Source organism: Mirounga angustirostris, unplaced genomic scaffold, assembly GCF_029215605.1.
Source record: "Mirounga angustirostris isolate CCGP_5_RB_7025 unplaced genomic scaffold, mMirAng1.0.hap1 SCAF_5, whole genome shotgun sequence".
Taxonomy (NCBI): Eukaryota; Metazoa; Chordata; class Mammalia; order Carnivora; family Phocidae; genus Mirounga; species Mirounga angustirostris.
In genome coordinates, this window is record NW_026991713.1 from 45,147,557 (window position 1) to 45,173,265 (window position 25,709).

General features: G+C 37.0%; 1 protein-coding gene across 11 annotated transcripts in view; it reads right to left on the bottom strand.

The window, feature by feature from the left end:
• The window catches only part of TBC1D15 (TBC1 domain family member 15), a 91,759-nt gene that overhangs the window by 14,333 nt on the left and 51,717 nt on the right, over nucleotides 1-25,709 (bottom strand). For 10 of the 11 annotated variants that reach the window (XM_064590872.1, XM_064590871.1, XM_064590878.1 and 7 more), the window contains 6 exons: nucleotides 25,397-25,594; nucleotides 24,212-24,340; nucleotides 23,570-23,673; nucleotides 22,219-22,313; nucleotides 7,132-7,248; nucleotides 1,552-1,652 (listed from right to left, as the gene is read on the bottom strand). In XM_064590872.1, coding sequence (XP_064446942.1) covers nucleotides 1,552-1,652; nucleotides 7,132-7,248; nucleotides 22,219-22,313; nucleotides 23,570-23,673; nucleotides 24,212-24,340; nucleotides 25,397-25,594 — 744 coding nt within the window. The remainder of the gene's footprint in view (nucleotides 1-1,551; nucleotides 1,653-7,131; nucleotides 7,249-22,218; nucleotides 22,314-23,569; nucleotides 23,674-24,211; nucleotides 24,341-25,396; nucleotides 25,595-25,709) is intronic. The other variant, XM_064590875.1, reaches the window with a different exon arrangement.

Sequence of the window (25,709 nt, forward strand, 5' to 3'; positions counted from 1 at the left end):
AATCTAAATGCAGTATGTTCATGTTAATTTTTTTGGAATACTTACTATAAGTAAAGGTCTAAACTAAGCACTGGGGAAATATTCATGTGTTTATTCTACAAAAATCTGTTGCACAAAAACCTCATGTTGGCATTAGGAAAATTCTGGAAGCACACCAGAAAACTAGTTAAACAAAGACATGACCTATCAAGGAACATACTAGCTCTAGTGAAAAGAGGATAAACAACAAAAACACAAGAAAGGCAGACAACAGTTTTTATACAATTAGTATCAGTTGTACAGACCTTTATAACAAATGCCTCAGGTTTCTAGAGCACTTGGGAATAATTGGAACTAAGAAGGCAGGTAAAATCAATCAATCAAAAGGTAAGGAAGACAAACTATGATATTAGCAGATTACTGCAATTAATAATCTTTCCAAATAATCTAAAACATTAATTCATGTTCATGACTATGTACTCTGAATACTTATTAACAGTAAAAGATATTTTTAAACTTATCAAATCTTATCAAATATGCATTTGGAAAAGAAGTAGAAGTGAGGAGGAGTTGGAACCATGGATATAAGAGACTTGAAGAAATAGATAAAAGTGGGAAAAACTAGGGGGGAAAAGAAAAATTGGCAAGCAAGAGGGGAAGAACAGAAGTATGGAAAAAAGAGAAGGGTACTTCTTCTAAACTCCACATTTATATCCCAGAAAATGAATTAAACCCTGTATTACAGGGAAACGTTGCATATGATTACATATTCAAAATCTTTATCCCCTTGCAGTGAATACCCAACATCAAAGTCCAGCATCAAGTATATTAGTTTTTCTCTGAAACAGTACAGTGACCTATGTATTCAGGTCTTTGGATTTCATATGCCTTTATCTACTCTTAGCCCTCTGCTGTTTTTTTCTTTCTAACAGATTACTTGAGAAGACTATTCTATTTTGTTCCTCTGTTAATACTCTGTGCTATTGTCCCAGAATTCTGTCTCCAAGCTATTATCAATAGATAAAATGTTCTTTGTAATAATATGTATATATAAACATAGTTCAACTCTAATAATCACATGCTACTGAGAAAATAACAATGAATTACTAAGAAAGTGTCACTGTTACAAATAGTTCAAACAGATTCAGAAGAAAAATCAGTTACTATAATGACAAAATCCAAAATGTTCACAAAAAGTAAGGATATTACTTGGCATGACTAAGCTTTATCTCCAAAGAAGATATGAAAGTTCAACTACTTCATAAGCACTGAATTCATCTATTCCATCAATATTCTATGACTCACAGCTCTTCTGCAGAACACAAGCATTTACTGATATTAAATCCTGATTATTCCTGTGCCACAGGCACTTACTATCTACATTTTGTATTAAAAATAATGTCCATATTTTCAAGCCCCTTGAAAAGGCTATTTAAAAAAGAAACAAACAAACAACATGGAGCAATTTTAAGTTCCACCATAATTGTCTAAATACAAACACCAATCTTATAAGATGATACAACTAAAATTTTCAAAATTAGTTTGATTAAAGGAAGGAGCCCCTGTTCTTACCATTTGGTCCATATAGGAGGCAAAGCACCAAAAGGCATCCACTTCATTTTCCATCACATATAAAAGAGGGGAAAGTAAGTCACTCATTCCCTGAACATACCCTAAGAATAGGAAAAAAAAAAAAAAATCATGTCTCTGAAAACCTAAGCTTTATGTATCTGTCTGTGCATATCACCACGATTTCACTTAAAATTTCATCTTTTCTTTGCTTTCAGAAACTGGTAGATAATGACGTTTACCAAGAAAAGAAAATAAACGAGGAGGAAGTCTAACAATCAGTAAAAAAAGGAATTGTTTTAGACTGAAATGTCAAGCAGATAGACAGCTGCTATAATGTGTCTTAGTGTAGATATCATTACCAAGAGAGGGTAGTATTTTTAAAAAATAATATGCAAAATTTTTATGATAAAGAGGAGGGATAAAAAGAAAACCCAGAGGAACATCAAAGGTAAGAGTATATACTCAAAGGACATTTGAGAAGGAGTAGTCAGAAGTAAGAAGGGGGGGAAAAAATCAAGGGAGAAAATTGTCATAAAAGTCAAGGGGAAAAAAATTTCAGGACCCAAGCAGCCAACAGCACCTAACTGCCATGAACAAGCCAAATAAAATAAGAATGAAAAAGGGTCCAACTGCTTTAGCCACCAGATCATTGGTAATCTAAACCAAAAGAAGTCATAACAAAATTATGTACTTCTTTTAAGTACTATCTATGTTCTTCTTGCCTCTCTTTTCTTGTTACTCTATGCACAACTAATGCTAGCAACTGGGTTTAATCCAATTAATACTCTTTAACTGAAAATACCACTCTAACCACTTTTCTCTTGATGCTGCTATAATTTCTCAGTCATGACAATTATAGCCTATGATTAAAAAGAAAAACCAGAAAGTTAAAGAATCAGGCCCCTCACTTAAACAAAAAGTATTGGTTTTGCTTTCCACCTGAATATGTCAAGCTTCTTATTTTTTAGTTCCACCTTATGAAACTCAATTTTCTTAACTGTTTAACAACTGATTTCAGATTTAAGACAAACATTTTTGAATGAACAAAGGGACAAAAGTTCAAACTATGCCTTCTTGCATACATATTATCACTCAACTTTGGTAACTTTTATACATGTGTTAAAGTTACATAGAAGTTTTTTTTTTTTTTTTTTCCAAGGTAGCTTGAAGTCATGGAAAATACAGTCTTTCATGTGTAAGTCCAAAGCTTACATTCTTATCATTCACAAAAATCAATGTGCACTGAAGCCATTAAAAGAGTATATATTTTAAAGGGGAAGAGGATATTTCTGCTAGAAATGATATGCCTCTGAAAACCACGATTCTACATCTCTCTTCCTATTTTGGAATAAAACTTTAAACTTTAACAAATGACCTCAGAAAGCATGTAGGTCAGTCTCTTGAGAAACCTCAGATTAGAGGTATAACACAGAGACAATTCAGATCACCTCAGGATCTCCCTACAAATAAAAGTTTCTCTCTATCTGTTCTGAGCCTCTGCCCCATCATCTACTGCTGTGTTCCTATCAACCTATGTCTACATGACACCCTGTGGAAAAGTATGGCTCTACTCACATTAACACGAAAGAACATTTGGGTTGCCATGGTGGGTATCCAATTATTACAGTACCAGGGATAACATTTGGAGACAAGTGCCAGAAAAAAATGGCATATGACATGATATCTAAATGTAATATTTCTACAAACAGACTTTTTTAAAAACCATGCATACTTGTGATGATTAGTTTTATTTGTCAACTTGAGTAGGCCTCAGGATGCTCAAAGCCTGATAAAGCATTATTTCTGTGAGTGGCCTGAAGGTGTTTCTAGAAGAGATTAGCATTTGAATTGATAAACTGATGAAAGTAGATGGCTCTCCCCAGACTGGGCACCACCCAGTCCATGGAGGGCTTGAACAGAATAAAAAGATGGAGGAAGGTTGAATGTGCTCTCTGCCTGGCTTTCTGAACCAAGACACTGATCTTCTTCTGCCTTTAGAGCTCATGGTTCTCATGCCTACAGACCTGAACTGGCATCTACACCACTGGCTCTCCTGCTCTCAGGCTTTCCTGGGTCTCCAACTTGGAGACAACAGATTGTGAGACTTCTCATTCTCAGTCTCCATAAACGCGTGAGCCAACACCTTAAAAGAATCTTTTTCTTTCTCTGTGTATCCATGTTAAAATATATAAAATATATATATAAACAGAAATAAAAATATATAAACATACATAACCTTAATGGTTCTGTTCCCCTGGAGAACACTGACTAATAAAAAACACTTTTAAGAAAAGAATAGGGGCGCCTGGGTGGCTCAGTCAGTTAAGTGTCTGCCTTCAGCTCAGGTCATGATCTCAGGGTCCTAGGATGGAGCCTCACATTGGGCTCCCTGCTCAGCGGGGAGTCGGCTTCTCCCTCTCCCTCTGTGATCTGTCTCACTCTCTCTCTCTCTCTCAAATATATAAATAAAATCCTTAAAAAAAGAATAAATAGGTTGGAAGGAAGACTAAATTGTTACCAGCACTTTTCTACATGACACTAACACAGTGAAAGCAATGACAAATATAAAGCATGAAAGAAATTTGATCTGAATTCAACAAACTGCAAACGAGTACTACTTTACAGGGTCTGACTGCATATAGTCTATAATAAAAATATTTCAAAGTGTGCTATTCAAAAGATTTACAAAGCACCTTTCGTCTGGAAAAAAAGTGCTTTATTGTAAAGTTATAATGAATAAAAATTTCTAAGAAACTAATTTAATTATTTAAGTCTTCAGCTTTCACATAGGATCACTACCATATTTCTTATACAAGTCTTAGCTGAAGTAAGTCAAATTAATCTTCATACTCTAGTTGCTTTTAATCTTATTTTATACATGATGTTCTTTGGGGTATGTCATGAATTGTGGGGGTGGAATTAATGTACAAATTCCTTTTAATTAAAGAAAGATTAAAGCTGTTTAAATTAGCATTCGGTGACACTAAGATCCTGCAGCAGTGCTGACTGATGCACATCTTAATCAGCACTACTACAATTTCTCAAGTAGTTCCCTAAAATTATTTTCATAGCAAGTTTGTTTCAGGGGGGAGGTATGAGAAATGAACTCCTTATCATCCTAGTGTACACTTTCTTCCACCGAAAAGAAAAATTTCACCTACATCTAGGTCAATTTCCAGGTTAACTGAAGCTTAGCCCTTAGAGTATCAAATAAAAAATAGTAATCTTAGGAGTTGGATATCATTTTTTTTTAAATTAGACACTCTCTGCCTTCTTACATACAGTATTTTGAGTATAATTTAATGTTTTATTGGTTATTTAGGATCATTATTATGTACATACACCACTTAAAAAGATTACCTCCCATAGAAACATCCTAAGTGTAAAGTCTTTGCACTAACTAAAAATTATTGTTCCTTGAGTTCTTCTTTCTGCTTTTGGTAATTTCTGTCGCCTTCCTCACTATTAATGAGATTGTATTCAATGTAAATATACCTATACCTCATCTATATGGGCTATGAAGCCAAACAACTCAATATGATATAGAATTACCTACAAGAGTAAATTTACAGCCCAGGTTACTTTGCCATGGTAAAAGACAAGAAATGTGGTGCACTGCTTTATGAAAACTACCTTGGCTCCTCACAAGGCCAGAGTTCAGGAACCTTGGCTTATGTTTCAGATAACCTAAGTATTTGACTAGAAAGAATGAGGGATTAATATGGACAAATGAAGATAGCAATTTACCCAGTTAGCGGTCTGGGACTATGCCCTGAAAAAACTAGCATTTAGGAACTCCAAAAAATATGCATGAATTCCTATCTCAAAATTATCACCTGAGAGTACAAGACAATGCCTCTTGTTCCCTAAGACAATGGTCCTAGTCCCTGTAGTAAAATGGCAATGGGTCAGCGTGGCGGATGTGTAGAGGTAAAAATGCCAGCCTGAAATAAAGACCTGGGTCTCTACCCCAGTCCAATATTTACTACTTGTGCAACCTTGAGTCACTCTCTAAAACAATAAAACCTCACTCATAAAATTGGGATTATTTCCCCACTTCGTCACTTCTATTAGTAATGAGTCAAAATCAAGTATGACAGCGCTTTAACCTGTTTTCTTTTTCTTTTTTTTTTTTTTAAGATTTTATTTATTTATTTGACAGAGAAAGAGACAGCAAGAGAGGGAACACAAGCAGGGGGAGTGGGAGAGGGAGAAGCAGGCTTCCCGCAGGGCAGGGAGCCCAATGCAGGGCTCAATCCCAGGACCCTGGGACCATGACCTGAGCCGACGCTTAATGACTGAGCTACCCAGATGCCCCTAACCTATTTTCAATGATCCAATTTGAGGTGTGATAGATAGGACTGGCTAAATTTTACATTTTAAAGAGAGATCTGTGGTTTTCAATTTACTGTCACCAAAGAGGCTGATGCCTCAAGATCCACAAAAGAGTTTATATCTTCCCCCTAACATATAAAAGAGGAGGAATTCACAAAGATACAAATGGTGAGGAAAATGTACCATAATTCAAGGTTCATTTAGGTTTAATATGCTAAATATCCAATTACCTTCTCCAAAAGCTGTCTCAAGCTCTATTAAAATAATCTGGAAAACACCTATTTCCATTATTCTCTACTTGGGAATCACTCACATAGTAGATAACTCAGAAACTTTTCCATTCCTTATACTTACTTAAAGGCTGATGCATAGAGAATTTCCTTTAAAGAAACAGCTTGAGTTCCCTTACCCCTTAAAATATTAATTCCTTATATTTTCTACCCCTTAAATCTTCATGCAATCCACTACTGCCCCTACCAGCCCGTCTTGCTATCCCATTTTGGTAGGAAACACACTTACCAAGAAAAAAGAGTAAAGTTCTACATGGCCTAGATAATATTTATCTGCATGGCTTGTCCAAGATATCATCATATCAGTATTTTCCTTCACAAGGGAGGAAAGCATTTAAAACAAAGTTTCCCAAACTTTCTCAGTTCAGACTCCATAATGTCTTAGTAATTTTTTCTAAGGCACCCCTAGGCTCAAAGAAATAAACTAACATTTCCATTTATTAAGTACTTAGATCCAAACAATTTAGCAACTATTTATGTCCTATGAACGTAGCACATGTTGGGCACTGCACTACTTCTCAAATTTTGGAATCCAACTGGATACCACCATCCTCATTTCCTGTCCCTCATCTATTTTCACACAGTACTTGCTTATCACGACAAAGCCAAAAGCCCTGCTTTGCAAAACTATAACTTCATCAGGAGGAATTTGGAGATCTAATGTTGAAACTCTGAACTACTTCAGCGAGGACTTAGAGCAGTATCCTTACAGATGTCACTATCTTTTCTCAAAAATTTAAAATAACCCACATTGCCCCACAAGTATGCTGTGGCAACCCAGTGCTCTTCAGTGCAATCGGGGAATCACAGCCTTCCAAGTTTCCAGTCCAATAGAACAATCCCTATAGAAACTAGCCCACAGAGCTGTTACGTATGCCTAACAGGTTAATAAATTTAAATTCTAAAATAAATATATATAAATCTTTTAAAATTAGGATATTAGAAGAGAACTTACCTAAGTCAAAATCATACATACAATAGGTCATCAAAATATCATGAAGCAAAATCAACCCTGGATTATCTTGGCCTTCATAAAACTTGTTTGTTCGATCTGTTCTGTTAACATCTTTTTCTGAGGAGGAAAATCATCATATATTTGAAAACTTTTCAAAAAAATTCATCAAATTCCATTTCAGATATGCAATAAAGTAAGATTTTAGAATTTTTTCAAAAATCAGTCCACTTCTCATGGGTATATTTTCAAATATTTTTCAATTCTTATCTAAACATAGAAGTTTTTCAATAGTAGAAAACACTTTTAATTAATTTAAAGCAATGCCAATAATTCACATTAGTTAGCAATAAAAATGCTAGTCATGAATGCATGTGATAGGCAGTATTACTTGAAAATAGTAATAAAAAAAAGCTACTACACAATCAAGTGTAATCAAAGAGATTTGTTTCATTCACATTTGCTTCATTCATTATCAACTTCTTTGTCATGTCCACAGTCATCTTCAGGACAAATAACTTCCTTATTCTCATATATAAATTATTCAGTTTACATATTAGTATAAACAATTTATTTTAATTTTGAAAAATGAAAACCCACATTGTGCTAGGAATGATTTCATGATATTAAAAACAGGTTTGGAAACATCACCATGAGTGTATCCCAAGTTGTACTGACAATTCAATTCACAAACACTAATACCTATTAAATGCAGCAATTTATTGTGGAAGGCTTTACAACTAAAAAGGTATTCCCCAAATGAATCCCTCAGTAAATGAGGAAGAAATAATTTAAAGAAACTCAAAAGTGTTTAATCTACTCTATAATCAATTCTGTTTAAAAGTTATAACTGACCTCTCCCCCCCAACTTTAAAATGAATAAATTGAAAACATTCTCAATACAGGTACTCCTGCTTTTCAAAAATTTGCATTACACCACTTTATCTTTACAAAAGACCTACACTAGAACCTGTTTTCATTAACCAAAAGAAATCCAAAGACTTTCACTTTTACAAAAAAACGACAAAAAGTGAAAAGAGCATTCAGGGTTTGTTTTGCACTGAACGGTTACAGAGCCAGCACTCGCCCTGGGCAGCTAAAGGTGCCCCACCATGCTCCTTCCCCAGGACCTACACTCACACTCCTTCCCCAGGACCTATACTCAACATCTCAGCATCAAGCCACCACAGCTTTGAACCGTGTCTGGGGCATCTGTGCTGTATTTTGATTGATTTTGTGTATCTGTTAGCAAAAAGCCTAAAAGAGGTTATTTTTTGAGTCTGGGAATGCTTAAAAAATCTTCCATATAAGTTAATAGTAATTATTTCTTTGCTTTACACCATTCAGACTTACAAAAGGTCTCATAGGAACACTCTACTTTCAGATAGCAGGGTAAGCCTGTACTTGTTTAGAGGTGGGGAGGTATTTTACAACAGAGAAGAATCTAACAATAGAAAATGACATGAGTTTAGATTCTGTAAGGGCATTTAAAAGAAAATATGAGAACAATACTATAGCTTTCTATTAAAATACACTATATTGGAGGAGCAAGATGGCGGAGGAGTAGGAGACATAAATTTTGTCCGTCCCAGGAATTCAGCTAGGTAGGGATCAAACCATTCTGAACACCTACGAACTCAACAGGAGCTCGAAGAAAAGAATAGCAACAACTCTCCGAACAGAAAAGCGACCACTTTCTGGAAGGTAGGACGTGCAGAGAAGTGAATCCAAGGCGATATTCGGGAGGACAGACGGCGGGGGAGGGGGCCTCCGTCAGCCACTAGCGGCAAGTGATAGAGCCGCGGAGCACAAAATTGGAACTTTTAGAAGTCAGCTCCACTGAGGGACATCGCTCCAGTGGCTAAGCGGGGGGTAGAACCCTCGTGGGACAGTGTGATCTCAGGACCCTCGGGGTCACAGTAAGACCGGGGTGCCTGAGTGCGGCAGAGCTCCCAGGTATCGGAGCCGGGAAGCCGGCTGCAGAGATGGAGCTGAGGCGCGGGCTCTCAGCTCAGGGTTGCCAGTGACCCATGGCATAGTCGGGCCACTGCTCCTCCAGCAGGGACCCAACAAGCGGCAGATCCAGGGAGACTCCCCTTCCTCCCCCGGGAGGAGCAGCGCGGGAACACACCGCAGGGATCTGCTGGGTTTGGAGACTCCACACGGGGTCGTGTGCCAGAGATAGAAATGCTTGGTCACAGGCTGGGTGAGCACGGAGTGCAGCTGGAGATGGGGGAGACGGGAGTGACTGCTTTTCTCTGGGGGTGCACTGAAGAGCGGGCCCCGAGTTCTCGGCTCCTCCAGCGTGGAGATTGGGAGGCCGCCATTTTCACTCTCGTCCTCCAAAGCTGTACGGAAAGCCTGCAGGGAACAAAAGCTCCCGAGAGCAAACCCGAGCAGATTACTTAGCCCAGACCGGGCAAGGGTGGGGCAATTCCGCCTCCGGCAAAGACATTTGGGGACCACGGCAACATGCCCCTCCCCCAGAAGATCAGCAAGAACAGCCGCCAAGACCAAGCTTATGGATCAATGAGAACAGAAAAACGCCAGCACTAGGGGAATACTGCACGTAGAATTCATGGCTTTTCCCCCCTGATTCTTTAATCTTTCAAAGTTAATTTTTTTAATTTCCTTTTTTTTTCTTTTGAATTTTTCTTTTTCCCTTTTTCAAAAATCTTTTTTAGTTTTCATTTTTAGAATCATATTCTATCCCTTCATAGTAGTTAACCTTATTTTGGTATATATGTAAGTTGTTCTCTCTTTAAAATTTTGGGATACAGTTTCTTCTAACAAACCAAAATATACCCTAAATCTCTAGTGCATGGCTTTGTTCTAGTCTCCTGCCTGATCACATTCTCTCCCTTTTTTTCCTCTTCTTGTATATATGTAAGTTTTCCTTTCTTTAAAATTTTGGGAGGCACTTTCTTCAAACAGACGAAAATATGCCCAAAATCTAGTGTGTGGCACTGATCTATGCACCAGCCTGATCATATTTGATCATATTATATTTTTCTTAATCTCTTCCTTTTTCTTTTTTTTCCTTTTTTTCTTTCTTTCCTTTTCTTTTCCCCCGGTTTGAGGTCTGAGTTGTTTAGTGTATATTTTTCTGGGGTCATTGTTACCCCATTAGCATCTTGTTCTCTCATTCATCTATTGTCCTCTGGACAAAATGACAAGATGGAAAAAATCACCTCAAAAAAAAGAACAAGAGGCAGTACCGACTGCCAGGGACCTAATCAATACGGACATTAGTAAGATGTCAGAACTAGAGTTCAGAATGACGATTTTAAAGATACTAGCTGGGCTTGAAAAAAGCATGGAAGATATTAGAGAAACGCTCTCTAGGGAAGTAAAAGAACTAAAATCTAACCAAGTTGAAATCAAAAAGGCTATTAATGAGGTGCAATCAAAAATGGAGGCTCTAACTGCTAGGATAAATGAGGCAGAAGAGAGAATTAGTGATATAGAAGACCAAATGATGGAAAATAAAAAAGCTGAGAAAAAGAGAGATAAACAACTACTGGATCATGAGGGCAGAATTCGAGAGATAAACGATACCATAAGATGAAACAATATTAGAATAATTGGGATCCCAGAAGAAGAAGAAAGAGAGAGGGGGTAGAAGGTATATTGGAGCAAATTATAGCAGAGAGCTTCCCTAATTTGGGGAAGGAAACAGACACCAAAACCCAGGAGGCACAGAAAACCCCCCTCAAAATCAATAAAAATAGGTCAACACCCTGAGATCTAAATAGTAACACTTACGAGTCTCAGAGACAAAGAGAAAATTCTGAAAGCAACTCAGGACAAGAGATCTGTAACCTACAATGGTAGAAACATTAGATTGGTAACAGACCTATCCACAGAGACCTGGCAGGCCAGAAAGGACTGGCAGGATATATTCAGAGCACTAAATGAGAGAAATATGCAGCCAAGAATACTATAACCAGCTAGGCTGTCACTGAAGGAGAGATAAAAAGCTTCCAGGACAAACAAAAACTAAAGGAATTTGCAAACACAAAACCAGCCCTACAAGAAATATTGAAAGGGGTCCTCTAAGCAAAGAGAGAGCCTAAAAGCAACACAGACCAGAAAGGAACACAGACAGTATACAGTAAGAGTCACCTGACAGGCAATACAAAGGCACTAAATTCATATCTTTCAATAGTTACCCTGAATGTAAATGGGCTAAATGCCCCAATCAAAAGACAAAGGCTATCAGACTGGGTTAAAAACAAGACCCATCGATATGCTATCTGCAAGAGACTCATTTTAGACCCAAAGACACCCCCAGATTGAAAGTCAGGGGGTGGAAAACCATTTACCATGCTAATGGACACCAAAAGAAAGCTGGGGTGGCAATCCTTATAGCAGACAAATTAGATTTTAAACCAAAGACTATAATAAGAGATGAGGAAGGACACCATATCATATGTAAAGGGTCTATCCAACAAGAAGATCTAACAATTGTAAATATCTATGCCCCTAACATGGGAGCAGCCAATTGTATAAGCCAATTAATAACAAAAGCAAAGAAACACATCAACAACAATACAATTAATAGTGGGGGACTCTAACACCCCCCTCACTAAAATGGACAGATCATCTAAGCAAAAGATCAACAAGGAAATAAAGACTTTAAATGACACACTGGACCAAATGGACTTTATAGATATATTCAGAACATTCATCCCAAAGCAACAGAATACACATTCTTCTCTACTGCCCATGGAACATTCTCCAGAATAGATCACATTCTAGGTCACAAATCAGGTCTCAACTGTTACCAAAAAATTGGGATCATACCCTGCATATTTTCAGACCACAATGCTTTGAAACTAGAACTCAATCACAAGAGTAAAGTTGGAAAGAACTCAAATACATGGAGGCTAAAGAGCATCCCATTAAAGAATGAATGGGTCAACCAGGAAATTAAAGAAGAATTAAAAAAATTCATGGAAACAAATGAAAATGAAAACACAAGTGTTCAAAATCTTTGGGATGCAGCAAAGGCAGTCCTAAGAGGAAAGTATATAGCAATACAAGCCTTTCTCAAGAAACAAGAAAGGTCTCAAATACACAACCTAACCCTACACCTAAAGGAGCTGGAGAAAGAATAGCAACTAAAGCCTAAACCCAGCAGGAGAAATCAAATAATAAAGATTAGAGCAGAAATCAATGAAATAGAAACCAAAAGAACAGTAGAACAGATCAAGGAAACAAGGAGCTGGTTCCTTGAAAGAATTAACAAGACTGATAAACCCCTGGCCAGACTTATCAAAAAGAAAAGAGAAATGACCCAAATCAACAAAATCATGAATGAAAGAGGAGAGATCACAACCAACACCAAAGAAATACAAACAACTGTAAGAACATATTATGAGCAACATATATGCCAGCAAATTAGATAATCTGGAAGAAATGGATGCATTCCTAGAGATGTATCAACTACCAAAACTGAAAGAAGAAGAAATAAAAAACCTGAACAGACCTATAACCAATAAGGAAATTGAAGCAGTCATCAAAAATCTCCCAACAAACAAGAGCCCAGGGCCAGATGGCTTCCCAAGGGAATTCTACCAAACATTTAAAGAAGAATTAATACCTATTCTTCTGAAACTGTTCCAAAAAATAGAAATGGAAGGAAAACTTCCAAACTCATTTTATAAGGCCAGCATTACCTTGATCCCAAAACCAGACAAAGACCCCATCAAAAAGGAGAATTACAGACCAGTATCTCTGATGAACGTGGATGCAAAAATTCTCACCAAAATACTAGCCAATAGGATCCAACAGTACATTAAAAGGATTATTCACCACAATCAAGTGGGATTTATCCCTGGGCTGAAAGGTTGGTTCAACATCCGCAAATCAATCAATGTGATATAATACATTAATAAAAGAAAGAACAAGAACCATATGATCCTCTCAATAGAAGCAGAAAAAGCATTTGACAAAGTACAGCATCCTCTCTTGATCAAAACTCTTCAGAGTATAGGGATAGAGGGTACATACCTCAATATCATAAAAGCCATCTATGAAAAACCCACAGCAAATATCATTCTCAATGGGGAAAAACTGAGACCTTTCCCCCTAAGGCCAGGAACACGGCAGGGATGTCCACTATCGCCACTGCTATTCAACATAGTATTGAAAGTCCTAGCCACAGCAATCAGACAACAAAAAGAAATAAAAGGCATCCAAATTGGCAAAGAAGTCAAACTCCCACTCTTTGCAGATGATATGATACTTTATGTGGAAAACCCCAAAAGACTCCACCCCAAAACTGCTAGAACTCAAACAGGAATTCAGTAAAGTGGCAGGATATAAAATCAATGCACAGAAACCAGTTGCATTTCTATACACCAACAACAAGATAGAAGAAAGAGAAATTAAGGAGTCGATCTCATTTACAATTGCACCCAAAACCATAAGATACCTAGGAATAAATCTAACCAAAGAGGCAAACAGTCTGTACTCAGAAAACTATAAAATACTCATGAAAGAAATTGAGGAAGACACACAGAAATGGAAAAACGTTCCAGGCTCACGGACTGGAAGATCAAATATGGTGAAGATGTCAATGCTACCTAGAGCAATCTACACATTTAATGCAATACCTACCAAAATACCATCCACTTCTTTCAAAGAAATGGAACAAATAATCCTAAAGTTTGTATGGAACCAGAAAAGACCCCGAATAGCCAGAGGAATGTTGAAAAAGAAGAGCAAAGCTGGTGGCATCACCATTCCAGACTTCCAGCTCTATTACAAAGCTGTCATCATCAAGACAGTATGGTACTGGCACAAAAACAGACACATAGATCAATGGAACAGAATAGAGAGCCCAGAAATGGACACTCAACTCTATGGTCAACCAATCTTCAACAAAGCAGGAAAGAATATCCAATGAAAAAAAGACAGTCTCTTCAACAAATGGTGTTGGGAAAATTGGACAGCCACATGCAGAAGAATGAAACTGGACCATTTCCTTACACCACACACAAAAATAGACTCCAAATGGTTGAAAGACCTCAATGTGAGACAGGAGTCCATCAAAATCCTAAAGGAGAACACAGGCAGCAACCTCTTCGACCTCAGCCGCAGCAACTTCTTCCTAGAAACATCGCCAAAGGCAAGGGAAGCAAGGGCAAAAATGAAGTATTGGGACTTCATCAAGAGAAAAAGCTTTTGCACAGCAAAAGAAACAGTCAACAAAACCAAAAGACAACTGACAGAATGGGAGAAGATATTTGCAAATGACATATCAGATAAAGGGCTAGTATCCAAAATCTATAAAGAACTTTTTAAACTCAACACCCAAAAAACAAATGATCTAATCAAGAAATGGGCAGAAGACATGAACAGACATTTTTCCAAAGACATCCAAATGGCCAACAGACACATGAAAAACTGCTCAACATCGCTCGGCATCAGGGAAATCCAAATCAAAACCTCAATGAGATACCACCTCACACCCGTCAGAATGGCTAAAATTAACAAGTCAGGAAATGACAGATGTTGGCGGGGATGCGGAGAAAGGGGAACCCTCCTACACTGTTGGTGGGAATGCAAGCTGGTGCTGCCACTCTGGAAAACAGTATGGAGGTTCCTCAAAAAGTTGAAAATAGAGCTACCCTACGACCCAGCAATTGCACTACTAGGTATTTACCCCAAAGATACAAATGTAGTGATCCGAAGGGGTATGTGCACCCCAATGTTTACAGCAGCAATGTCCATAATAGCCAAACTATGGAAAGAGCCAAGATGTCCATCAACAGATGAATGGATAAAGAAGATGTGGTGTATATATATACAATGGAATATTATGCAGCCATCAATAGGAATGAAATCTTGCCATTTGCAATGACGTGGATGGAACTGGAGGGTACTAGGCTGAGCGAAATAAGTCAATCAGAGAAAGACATGTATCATATGATCTCACTGATATGAGGAATTCTTAATCTCAGGAAAGAAACTGAGGGTTGCTGGAGTGGTGGGGGGTGGGAGGGATGGGGTGGCTGGGTGATAGACATTGGGGAGGGTATGTGCTATAAGAGCTGTGAATTGTGTAAAACTGTTGAATCACAGACCTGTACCTCTGAAACAAATAGTACATTATATATTAAAAAAAAAAAAAGAAGATAGCAGGAAGGGAAGAATGGAGGGGGGGAAATCGGAGGGTGAGACGAACCACAAGAGACTATGGACTCTGAGAAACAAACTGAGGGTTCTAGAGGGGAGGGGGGTGGGGGGATGGGTTAGCCTGGTGATGGGTATTAAAGAGGGCATGTACTGGGGTGCCTGGGTGGCTCAGTCGTTAAGCGTCTGCCTTCAGCTCAGGTCATGATCCCAGGGTCCTGGGATCGAGCCCCATATTGGGCTCCCTGCCTGGCGAGAAGCCTGCTTCTCCCTCTCCCACTCCCCCTGCTTGTGTTCTGTCAAATAAATAAATAAAATCTTTAAAAAAAAATAAAATAAAGAGGGCATGTACTGCATGGAGCACTGGATGTTATACGCAAACAATGAATCATGGAATACTACATCAAAAACTAATGATGTGATGTATGGTGATTAACATAATAAAATAAATAAATAATAAAATCAGAAAAAATAAAAAATAAAATACACTATATTAGGTTCAATAAAAGCAAGTATATATCTATAGAATTGTGGATATGTTTTTCAAAGAAATAAAGAAAAGCTATATCAAAAAAAGCATAATAAATGTAAAATTTAAAAACAGCATTTAAAAACATCAAAACATCAAAGCTCAGTTGGTTAAGCATCTGCCTTAGGCTCAGGTCATGATCTCAGGGTCCTAGGATAGAGCCCTGCATTGGGCTCCCTGCCCAGTGGGGAGTCTGCTTCTTCCTCTCCCTCTGCCCCTCCCCCCCTTGCTCATGCTCTCTCTCAAATAAGATCTTTAAAATATAAAAACAAAAAAAAAATAAAAAATATCAATCTTTCATTCTCAAATCAGTCTTGATAAGCGGGTACATAAGTTTATTTTTTTAATTAACTCAAGCACAATTTACATAGTCACAATGAAATACAGAATATCTGCCTTAACAGAGGTTTTAAACATGGTAAAAATTATTTGTACCCTCATGAACTATCTGCATTTCTTTCCTCTTGTAATATTTAGAAGTGTCATGCGAGGCAGTAAACAAAAAGGAATCAAAATGATATATAAAAATATTTTAGGGCGCCTGGGTGGCTCAGTTGGTTGAGTGACTGCCTTCGGCTCAGGTCATGATCCTGGAGTCCCGGGATCGAGTCCCACATCGGGCTCCCTGCTCAGCGGGGGGTCTGCTTCTCCCTCTGCCCTCTTCCCTCTCGTGCTCTCTGTCTCTCATTCTCTCTCTCTCTCAAATAAATAAATAAAATCTTTAAAAAAATATTTTATAAGGAAAGTACTTCTAGAAACTATTTCTAGAAAGAAAATTAGTACTTAAGTTCGAAAAAAAAAAAAAAAGCCCTCATTAAATCCAACTCTCCATCTTGATATAGCTAAAGATGGAAGAAAACACAACCATGCCAACAGACCCCATTTTATATACGCCATCACTAACCTCAATGGGCCCCAATGTTGCCTGGCAATCATGCTTTATTTTGTTCATCCATTCCTTATCCCCATTCATATAACTATTTTATATCTTTTCCTTTGTCCTCAAGCCTCCAACATGTTATCTCTTCCCAACTCTAGCTCTCAGATGAGGACCTTGTTTCCTATTTCTGAGAAAACGGAAGTTATCCAAAGAGAACTTCTACAGGATCCTGCTATTTTAACCACGTAACTGCATTTGTATTCACACAGTCTCCTGTCCTATCACTCTAAAGGAGATTCCATGATGGTGGTTAAGTCTAACCCCTCCTCTAGTGCATGAAATCCACCAAGGATACTGCCCTAGTTAATTCTTGTCTCCCTCTCTAGTTTCATGAGTTTTTCTTCCTACTCGATCCATTCTCACCTAGCTTTCAACCATACTGTTGTTTCTCTCATCTTCATAAAAACCTTACTTAACCTCACTTTCCCATCTAACAGCAGCCTATTTTGTCTCCATCTGTTTAGAGTAAAACTTCAAAAAAGAGCTGTATATATTGTCTCCAAGTCCTCTCCTCCTGCTTCCTCCTGAACTCAGTCCAATCCGGTTGTCACTTCCACCACTCCACCAAAACTCCTCTCTAATCAAAATCTCCAGTGATCTCCTTATTACCTTGTGCAATGGTGAATCCAAGTCCTCAGCTCACTTGACATCCTAGTCACTCCTTGAAACACTTTCTTCACTCAACTTCAAGGACAAACTCTCAGGATTTCCTCTTTTTTTCTCTGGCTCTCTTCTGAGTCTCTTTTGTGGATTTCTCCTAATTGTTCCTACTTATAAGTTAAAGTACCTCAGGGCTCAGTTCTTGGACCCACACTTTTCTAAACAGATCACTCCTTTGGCAATGTCATCTAGTCTCCCACCATCTACATGCTTAAGACCTCTAAATTTCATCTCCAGCCCCTATCTCTCCCCTGAATTCCAGCCCTATATATCTACCTCCTACTGTACATATTAATATAGGGACATCCATTAGGCATTCTCACACTTAAACATGTCCAAAACCAAGTTCCAAATATTCCCTTCCAAACTTGCTTCTCTCACAGTTTTCCATGTCTTAATGAAAAACCCACAACTCCATTCCTCCAGTTACTCACCTTAAAAACTCTGGGAGTACTCTTGAGTCTTTGCTTCTCTTGTCTGACACTGATACACACACACACACACACGTTAAACTTTCAAAATATATATAGAAACGAACACTGAACTCTCCCAATCATTCACTCCATGCCACCCCTCCCATTCACTTGACTCTAGCCATACCAGTCTCCTCCTTGCTCTTCTTCAAACATATGGAGGCCCTGAGGCAGAAACAAGTCTAGACCATGCTGTTCCCCTCTGCTCAGAATGTCCTTCGTCCAGATAGCTGCATGGCATACACTGTTTCTTCAAGTTTCTACTCAAATCTCATCCACTCAACCGCTAGCTCTCTGTATCAAGCAACCATCATCTGAGCACCTGAATTATAGCAATAGCCTCACATGATCTTTATATTTCCTCCCTTGCCCCCCATAGCTATTCCCCAGACAGGAGCCAGAGTGATTTTTAAAAGTCAGATTATATCACTCTCCTGCTGAAAACCCTCCAGAGGCTTCCCCTCACACTCAGAGGAGAAGCTCAAGTCTTTATAATGAATTACAAGGCTCTATGTGATCTGTACCTATTCCTCCACTGTTTCTCTGACCTCATTAGTTTCTATATTCTACTCCCTAACCACATTTACCTTCCTGCTATACTTCAAACATGCAGAGACCCTGGGGTGAAAACAAGTCTAACATACGCTGTTCCTTTCTACCTGGAATGTCCTTCACCTAGATATCAGCACAGCTCAACCTTCCCCCTTCAAGTTTCTACTCGAATATCATCTTTTCAGTAAAAGCCTTCTCAGATCACCCAAGTTAAAACTACAACATCACATAAACTTCCTAACCATCTTGGCTGCTTTATTTTTCTATTTAGCACTTATCACTAACATACTACCTATGTTACTTACCTTGTTTACTGTCTGTTCTTCCCTACAAGAATATAAGCTTCTTGAGGGTATTTTGTCTGTTTTGTTCACTAATAAATCGCCAGAGCCTAGGGGAGAGCCTAGTACATAAGAGGCACTAAGTAAATATTTATTGAATGAATGTATGAATGTTTAAAATAATGAACATGATTTTCAAAAAGATTCCTGGTGATTCTAGCATACAGCCAAACTTAGGAACCACTGCTCTAAAGACTGGGATTCCTGGGCCTTCTTATCTGCCTCTTTTTCCCCCCAGGTGACATTATCTATTCCCGTGGATATTTATACTGATAATACCCAAATTTATATCTCCTAACCAGACTGCTCCAGATTATTCAACTAGTCACTGGACTTTCCATTTGTAGGTGTCACCTTAAGGAATATATAAGTAACACCTAATTCAATTTCACCATACCCCATTCTCCTCATCTCCGTAAGTGGAACCACCAATTGGCCAATTTCTCAAGGCAAGAAACATAGTCCCATCCTAAATTCTCTTTCCTCTTCATATCCTACATTCCATACATCAGAAAGTCTTACCAATTCTATCACCAAAATATAAGCTGAATGCATTTATTTCTCTACATCTCCATTACTACCATCTGTTGCTTATAGTTGTTCCCACTTATTGGTCTCCTTGTTCCTACTTTACCTTGACTCAATACATTTTCCATACAGGAGAAATACTGATTTTAAAATATAAATAAAATGGTCTTACTTAAAATGCTCCAATAGTTTCTCTTCACAAAATCCAACTTCTTGGCACTAACAGCAAGATCTACAGCTTACCTGTGTATTTTCTAATAAAGCAAATTTATACCAAAGAAAACAAACAAAAAAACTTTTGGTAATCTTTCCAAAAAAACACTTTTGAGAAAAACTACTATAGAAAAAGAATGCTTTAAAACCAACTTACTATATACTTCTACTGGTAGACAGCATGGTATAGTTAAAAGGCTACTGAATTAGGAATTAGACCCGATTATGAATGAGTCTGGGCTATGAAACTACAAAGATGACTAAAGACAATTTACTAACCTTTTCTGGGCTTCAATTTTGTTATCTGCTAAAAATGAAAAAAAAAAATTGGACTAAAGTATGGCTCAATTCAAATTATATTATGGGGATTTAAAACATCTACATTTTTCCTCCAAATTCCTGGCAAAGGGAGAATAGGACACAAGACAGATTGAGAATATCAGAGCCATTATCACTGCTGCCTGATAAAAAAAGGAAGATGATATGGCATGTGGAAAGAAAAGGCTTGGGGGATGCCTGGCTGGCTCAGTCAGGGGGAGCATGCAATTTTTGATCTCTGGGTCATGAGTTCGAGCCCCATGCTGGGTGTAGAGATTACTTAAATGAATAAATAAATTAAAACTTAAAAAAAGAAAAGGCTTAAAATACTGAATTACTTAATCTGTAAGATCCCTTCCAGTTCAAATATTTTATGTCCAAGCAGGAAAAAACAGTCCATTACCATTTTCCCTACTGAAAGAAAACAGCAGGAGACTTCAACTGGAAACTTCACTTAACCACATGCCTCAAGATTCCCAACCTTTTGCCTTAACCCGAGGAAAGCACAGTTTATTCTGGTATAATTTATTTTTCAGAAAAAAAAAAAAAAAAGTTCTTTTACAATCAAAAGTACTGGGGCACCTGGCAGGCTCAGTCAGAGGACCATCCAACTCTTGATCTTAAGATTATGAGTTCAAGCCCTACACTGGGTATAGAGATTACTTACATGAATAAATAAAAACTTTATAATCAAAAGTACTATCACCAAAAAGATCGCATCAGGAGGGAAAAAAAACAAGACAACATCGGAGAGGAAGACAAACCATCAGAGACTCTTATTAATCACAGGAAACAAACTGAGGGTTGCTGGAGGGGAGGGGGGCCGAGGGATGGGGTAACAGGCTGATGGGCATTAAGGAGGGCAAGTGATATAATGAGCACTGGGTGTTATATAAGACTGAAGAACCACTGAACTCTACCTCTGAAACTAATATACTGTATGTTAATTAACTGAATTGAAATAAAAAAAAACCTCATCATTTGTCTTTATGTCTACAAATGCTACCAAATTGGGGCACCTGGGTGGCTCAGTGGGTTAAGCAGCTGACTCTCTGATTTTGGCTCAGGTCATGATCTCAGGTCCTGGGATCAAGCTCCACAATGGCCCTGAGCTCAGCAGGGAGTCTGCTTCAGGATTCTCTCTCTCTCTCCCCTGCCCCTCCCATCACTTGCTCACGCTCTCTCTAAAATAATCTTTTAAAAGGGGGAGGGGCGCCTGGGTGGCTCAGTCAGTTAAGTGTCTGCCTTCAGCTCAGGTCCTGATCCCAGGGTCCTGGGATGGAGCCCCTCACTGGGCTCCCTGCTCAGTGGGAAGTCTGCTTCTCCCTATCCCTCTGCCTCCTCTCCGCCCCCCACTTGTGCTCTTTCTCTCAAATAAAATCTTTTAAAAAAGAAAAAAAAAAAGCTAGCAAACTGGTTATGTTGCACTTTCCAACTATAATTTAGAGATTTTCTTCTTCCATGGGAAGGTGGTATTGACCATGGTGGTAAAAACATCCCCCATCTTTAGTTATGAAGCTATAAATAAATCCAAAAGCAATTATCAGAATTTTAAAAATAAGTTCCACTACAATCAAAGCTATCCTAAAATTACATAGTGGCTAGCTAACAAGATAGCTAAGAGTATTAAAACTGGCTACTGCCCTTAACCATGTGATCTTGGACAAGTCATTTATGCTTTCAATGGTTCAGTTTTCTTTTGTAAAATGGAGATTATCAACAAAAACTTAGAGACATGTACAGCAGTAAATATGCATTCTCTCAATAACTTATACCAACCTGGCCTTTATCATAAGAGCTAGATAACCCAGTACTCACTCTTTGGAAATAAATCTAATTCTTTTAATGTAAAATTCTGTCAAGCATCTCTTTTTTATGAAATAGTTATTCAATTCTCAAAAACACTGACAAAAATTTATTATCTGAAGTCATTTATTAAAAAAATGAAATGTATGCATATTTAGAGATGGTCTGGAGGGATATAAACCAATGTCTATTAACTATAGTTATCTCTGGATGAAAGAAACAAAACTAAACTTTATTTTCTTCTTTTTGCTGATCTATAGTTCCTAATTTTTCTATTAATAAACACAAACTTTTTGTAATAAGGGAGACAATAATTTTTTTTAATGAAATTAATTCCATAAGCAAATAAACCTTTTTTAAATTCACATTCTGGAACTGGAAATGAAATATATCAGTACTTATACTGACTGACCTCATATTCCTATTGGAAAAGGAACAACCAAGAACATCTAACACACATTCTAATGTACTCTCCAATTCTCATTTCTCTTTTGAGCCCTATCTCTGCATATATCTTCACTTCTTCAATCTTATCAAGACTTCATTGTAGACCCCTCTAACGCATTTCCAAAATTAGGAAAAAATTACCGATAAGACTTCTATAATCTCTTAACCTCGAATTTCTCTTCTCTTGTTCTTCGCTGACAGATTTCCACTGTAGTTTCATCCTGAAGTATTCGTCACTACAGAAAACAATTTTATACCAAAAAAAGCTATGAACACGGTATTTTTAAAAATTCTGATTGGGTTTTCCTATTAACAATATATCAAAGCATTTATGATGCTAGTGAAATGTGAGGTTATAAATATGATAGTGAAATGTTTAAAGTTACAATTCGTAAGTGAAAATAAAGGAAAAATTAAATAACCTTACACATACCATAAACTTTGCTTAAACGAATAATTTAGGTATGATTTTAAGAAAACATTCACCTCAATCCTTAATATACCTAAAATTATTCTAGTTATTAAATATTTTAACCACTAAAGTTTCTGAATAATTATAAATGCAAATCTACAAATTGCTGTTTATTTTTTTTAATGTGACATAAGACTTCCATTGTCTAGCCAGTTTATTCACAAACTTGTTAATGTGAAATGTCTTAGAAGAACTGGCAAATTGGGGTACCTGGGTGGCTCAGTCAGTTAAGCTTCTGCCTTAGGCTCAGGTCATGTTCCTAGGGTCCTGGGATCGAGCCCTGCATCAGGCTCCCTGCTCAGAGGGGAGTCTGCTTCTCCCTCTGCCTCTCCCCTCTGGCTTGTGCTCTCTCTCTCGCTCACTCTCTTTCTCTCAAATAAATAAATAAAATAAAAAAGAACTGGCAAATGTGTTGAAAGAGAAAGGACTGTCTGAAAGTTTAAATATGTACATAATGATTCAGAGTGAGCTTTAAATCATAGGCTAGACTGATGAACTGGGAATAAGAAGGGTACCTGGAAAATCGGTCTAAGTTTTCTTTTCAAGTCTGAGAAATTACTTAAAAATAGAACCAGTCTTCCAAAAAAAATGAAAGACTAGTTTATGTTACAAGAGCACCAGGAAAATAATTTAAAGGTAATTAACTTAAATAGTAAATATACTTCTTATGGGACATTTTTATAATTTCATAATAAATTACAAAAATGAATAAATATGAATGATATATTTAAAAATCCCTATCTAGTTAGTTATTTTTCAAGTATGCAAAATGTTTTTACAAGGGAACTGGAATTTTTTTTCCCCATCTTTCTATATATTCACCAACACAACTGCAGTGAGTGTTTGAAATGACTAGTTTGAGTAAGTACAGAGCTCATGATTTTTCAATTAAAAAGATGAAAATAAAATTATTTTCCCATACCCTCATCTATTTAAAATAATCATCTAGATGCTCTATACTAATCTGTATGGGTGAGTTATCTGAATTTCTTTAATGAATACACAAAAGATCTTACTTACGTTTTTTGTTTTTGTAATTGAGTTCTTTCCTCCTTGGTACTGTCCCAAGGAAAATAACCCAAAAGAAATTTCCATGCTTGCTTTCTCAACACATGACTAAGTCCCTAAAGAAAATATGCATATTAAACACATTCGTAAAAAAGAATGCAATACTTTAAGTTCATAAAACTTGCATATAAATATACAGGGAAACTAATATTTAAGAGATAGTTTTATACATAAAATAGCTCAATTCAGTGAATACTAACTTGTTTTTTACCTCTAGACTCTGAAAATGCCAGAAAGCTTAAACAATGCAGAGTATACAGATTATATAGAAGGCAGCAGGACTGATTAGTTTGTCTAAGTCCAATCCTTATTAGATAAGGCAACTACCACTGGGGTACATACATGCCTCCTTCACATTACCCACAAAACTTTAGGTAAGGAAGACTCTTCTTCCCTAGGCTTAATGGTATTCAGTCCCCACCTCCCCAACCAACCTTAAGGGATATCACAAGGACCTCACACTGTCCTACAGGATTTTAAGGCATCATTCATCAAAAAGGAGTTCATTCCATGACTACCTCCACACCTCCCACACACACACAAAAAAATTTAAATATCAGCAGTTTCAAATATCCTCCATATTAAGGTATTTACCCCTCTAAATATCATCTGCTTCATATTATCTACATTTAAAATTCTTCCTTCAGAATCAATGTTCTTAGTCCATTCTTCCAGTGATACTGGCTCTCTCCTTTGAACAATAGGTCGTTCTCCCAAATCAATCTAAAAGAAGAAGATAAGCAATAAGGAGTACACTTTTAACCAGTGAAATTAAATCAAGGTACATGGAAACCATTAAAATACTATTTATTACTCAGGCATGAGTTCTAACATTTCTAATATCTTCCCTTATTTTCCAATGTTTAGTTTATGAACTTTAATAGCATTCCATACATTTTCCTTCCTACTAAACATACAAATAACAGGGTTATAAATTCAGAGACAGGATTACATTTGCTATTTGGAGTTTCAATTATGTAAGTACAAAACATTCGACATGTAAATTCCATAAGAGACCCTTCAAATTAAATGGTATGCTGTATTATTTAAAAAGTATTAATCTACTAATCATATTCTAAAATTAGCTTTTCTTCCAAACTACAATTTGTAGCTCTCAGAATTGATTCATGATCCACTAGCTCCACTTGGTATTTTCTACAGTTTTTTATTCAATTAACAGGTGTTGGTAATTTAAAATGCCATTTGTAAGATAAACCCTTTAAATATTACAATTCAGATATTTATAATGTTTTAACTATGTACAGCCTAGAATTGTAGCAAATTCAAAAGTCTTGCTGAGCATATATAAAGATTTGCCATAATTCAGGGCCAAGATCCATCTTACTTAAAAAAAAAAAGACTCACATGAGCATAAAAGCCCTGGAGTAGTGTCCTGACTAGCTGCCTCTGGTCCCTACTGAGAAAACATATAAATTAGGAACAGAACTAAGAACAATATGTAAGGCTCACTATTCACTAACTGCTATGCACTCAATGAAACAAACAACCTGCTCATTATTATCAAAAAGTAATCAAAGAAAAGAGATCCAACTTATTAAACAGAAAGTATAAGTAGTAATCGACAAAGAACAACCCAAGAATTTGGTGGCAAAACAAGTATTAGTTGTTAGATACATTAGTTAGTAAAAAAGTTATAAGGATTATAAGAGGCAGATATAACCAAAATTGAGTTTCTATTTCTACAGCATTCAGTACATGTTTAAAAAGCATTTCTCCTGTTAAAATATAAAAGATATATTAATATAAATCTTCACTCACTCTTGTGATGACTTCAAATCCTGGTTCTTCTTGTTGATTTATCTTTAAACCTGGAATAGCATCACTAAGAAAATCTGCCATTTCTGAAGGCGGTCGTTGATGTGTAGAGGGATCACTGCCTCTCAAACTATCAAAAATGTAGTTTGTGACTTTGGAAAATCCTACCATAGTTGCTGTATAAGGATCCTTTTTAATTTTCTATGTAGTAAGAAGAAAAATATTAGCATTATTAATTCAAATGAAGAATAAAAATACCTTATGATGGGCAAAAGGGCCACGTTTTTTAAAGAGGGGAAATCAGAACTAAAACAGA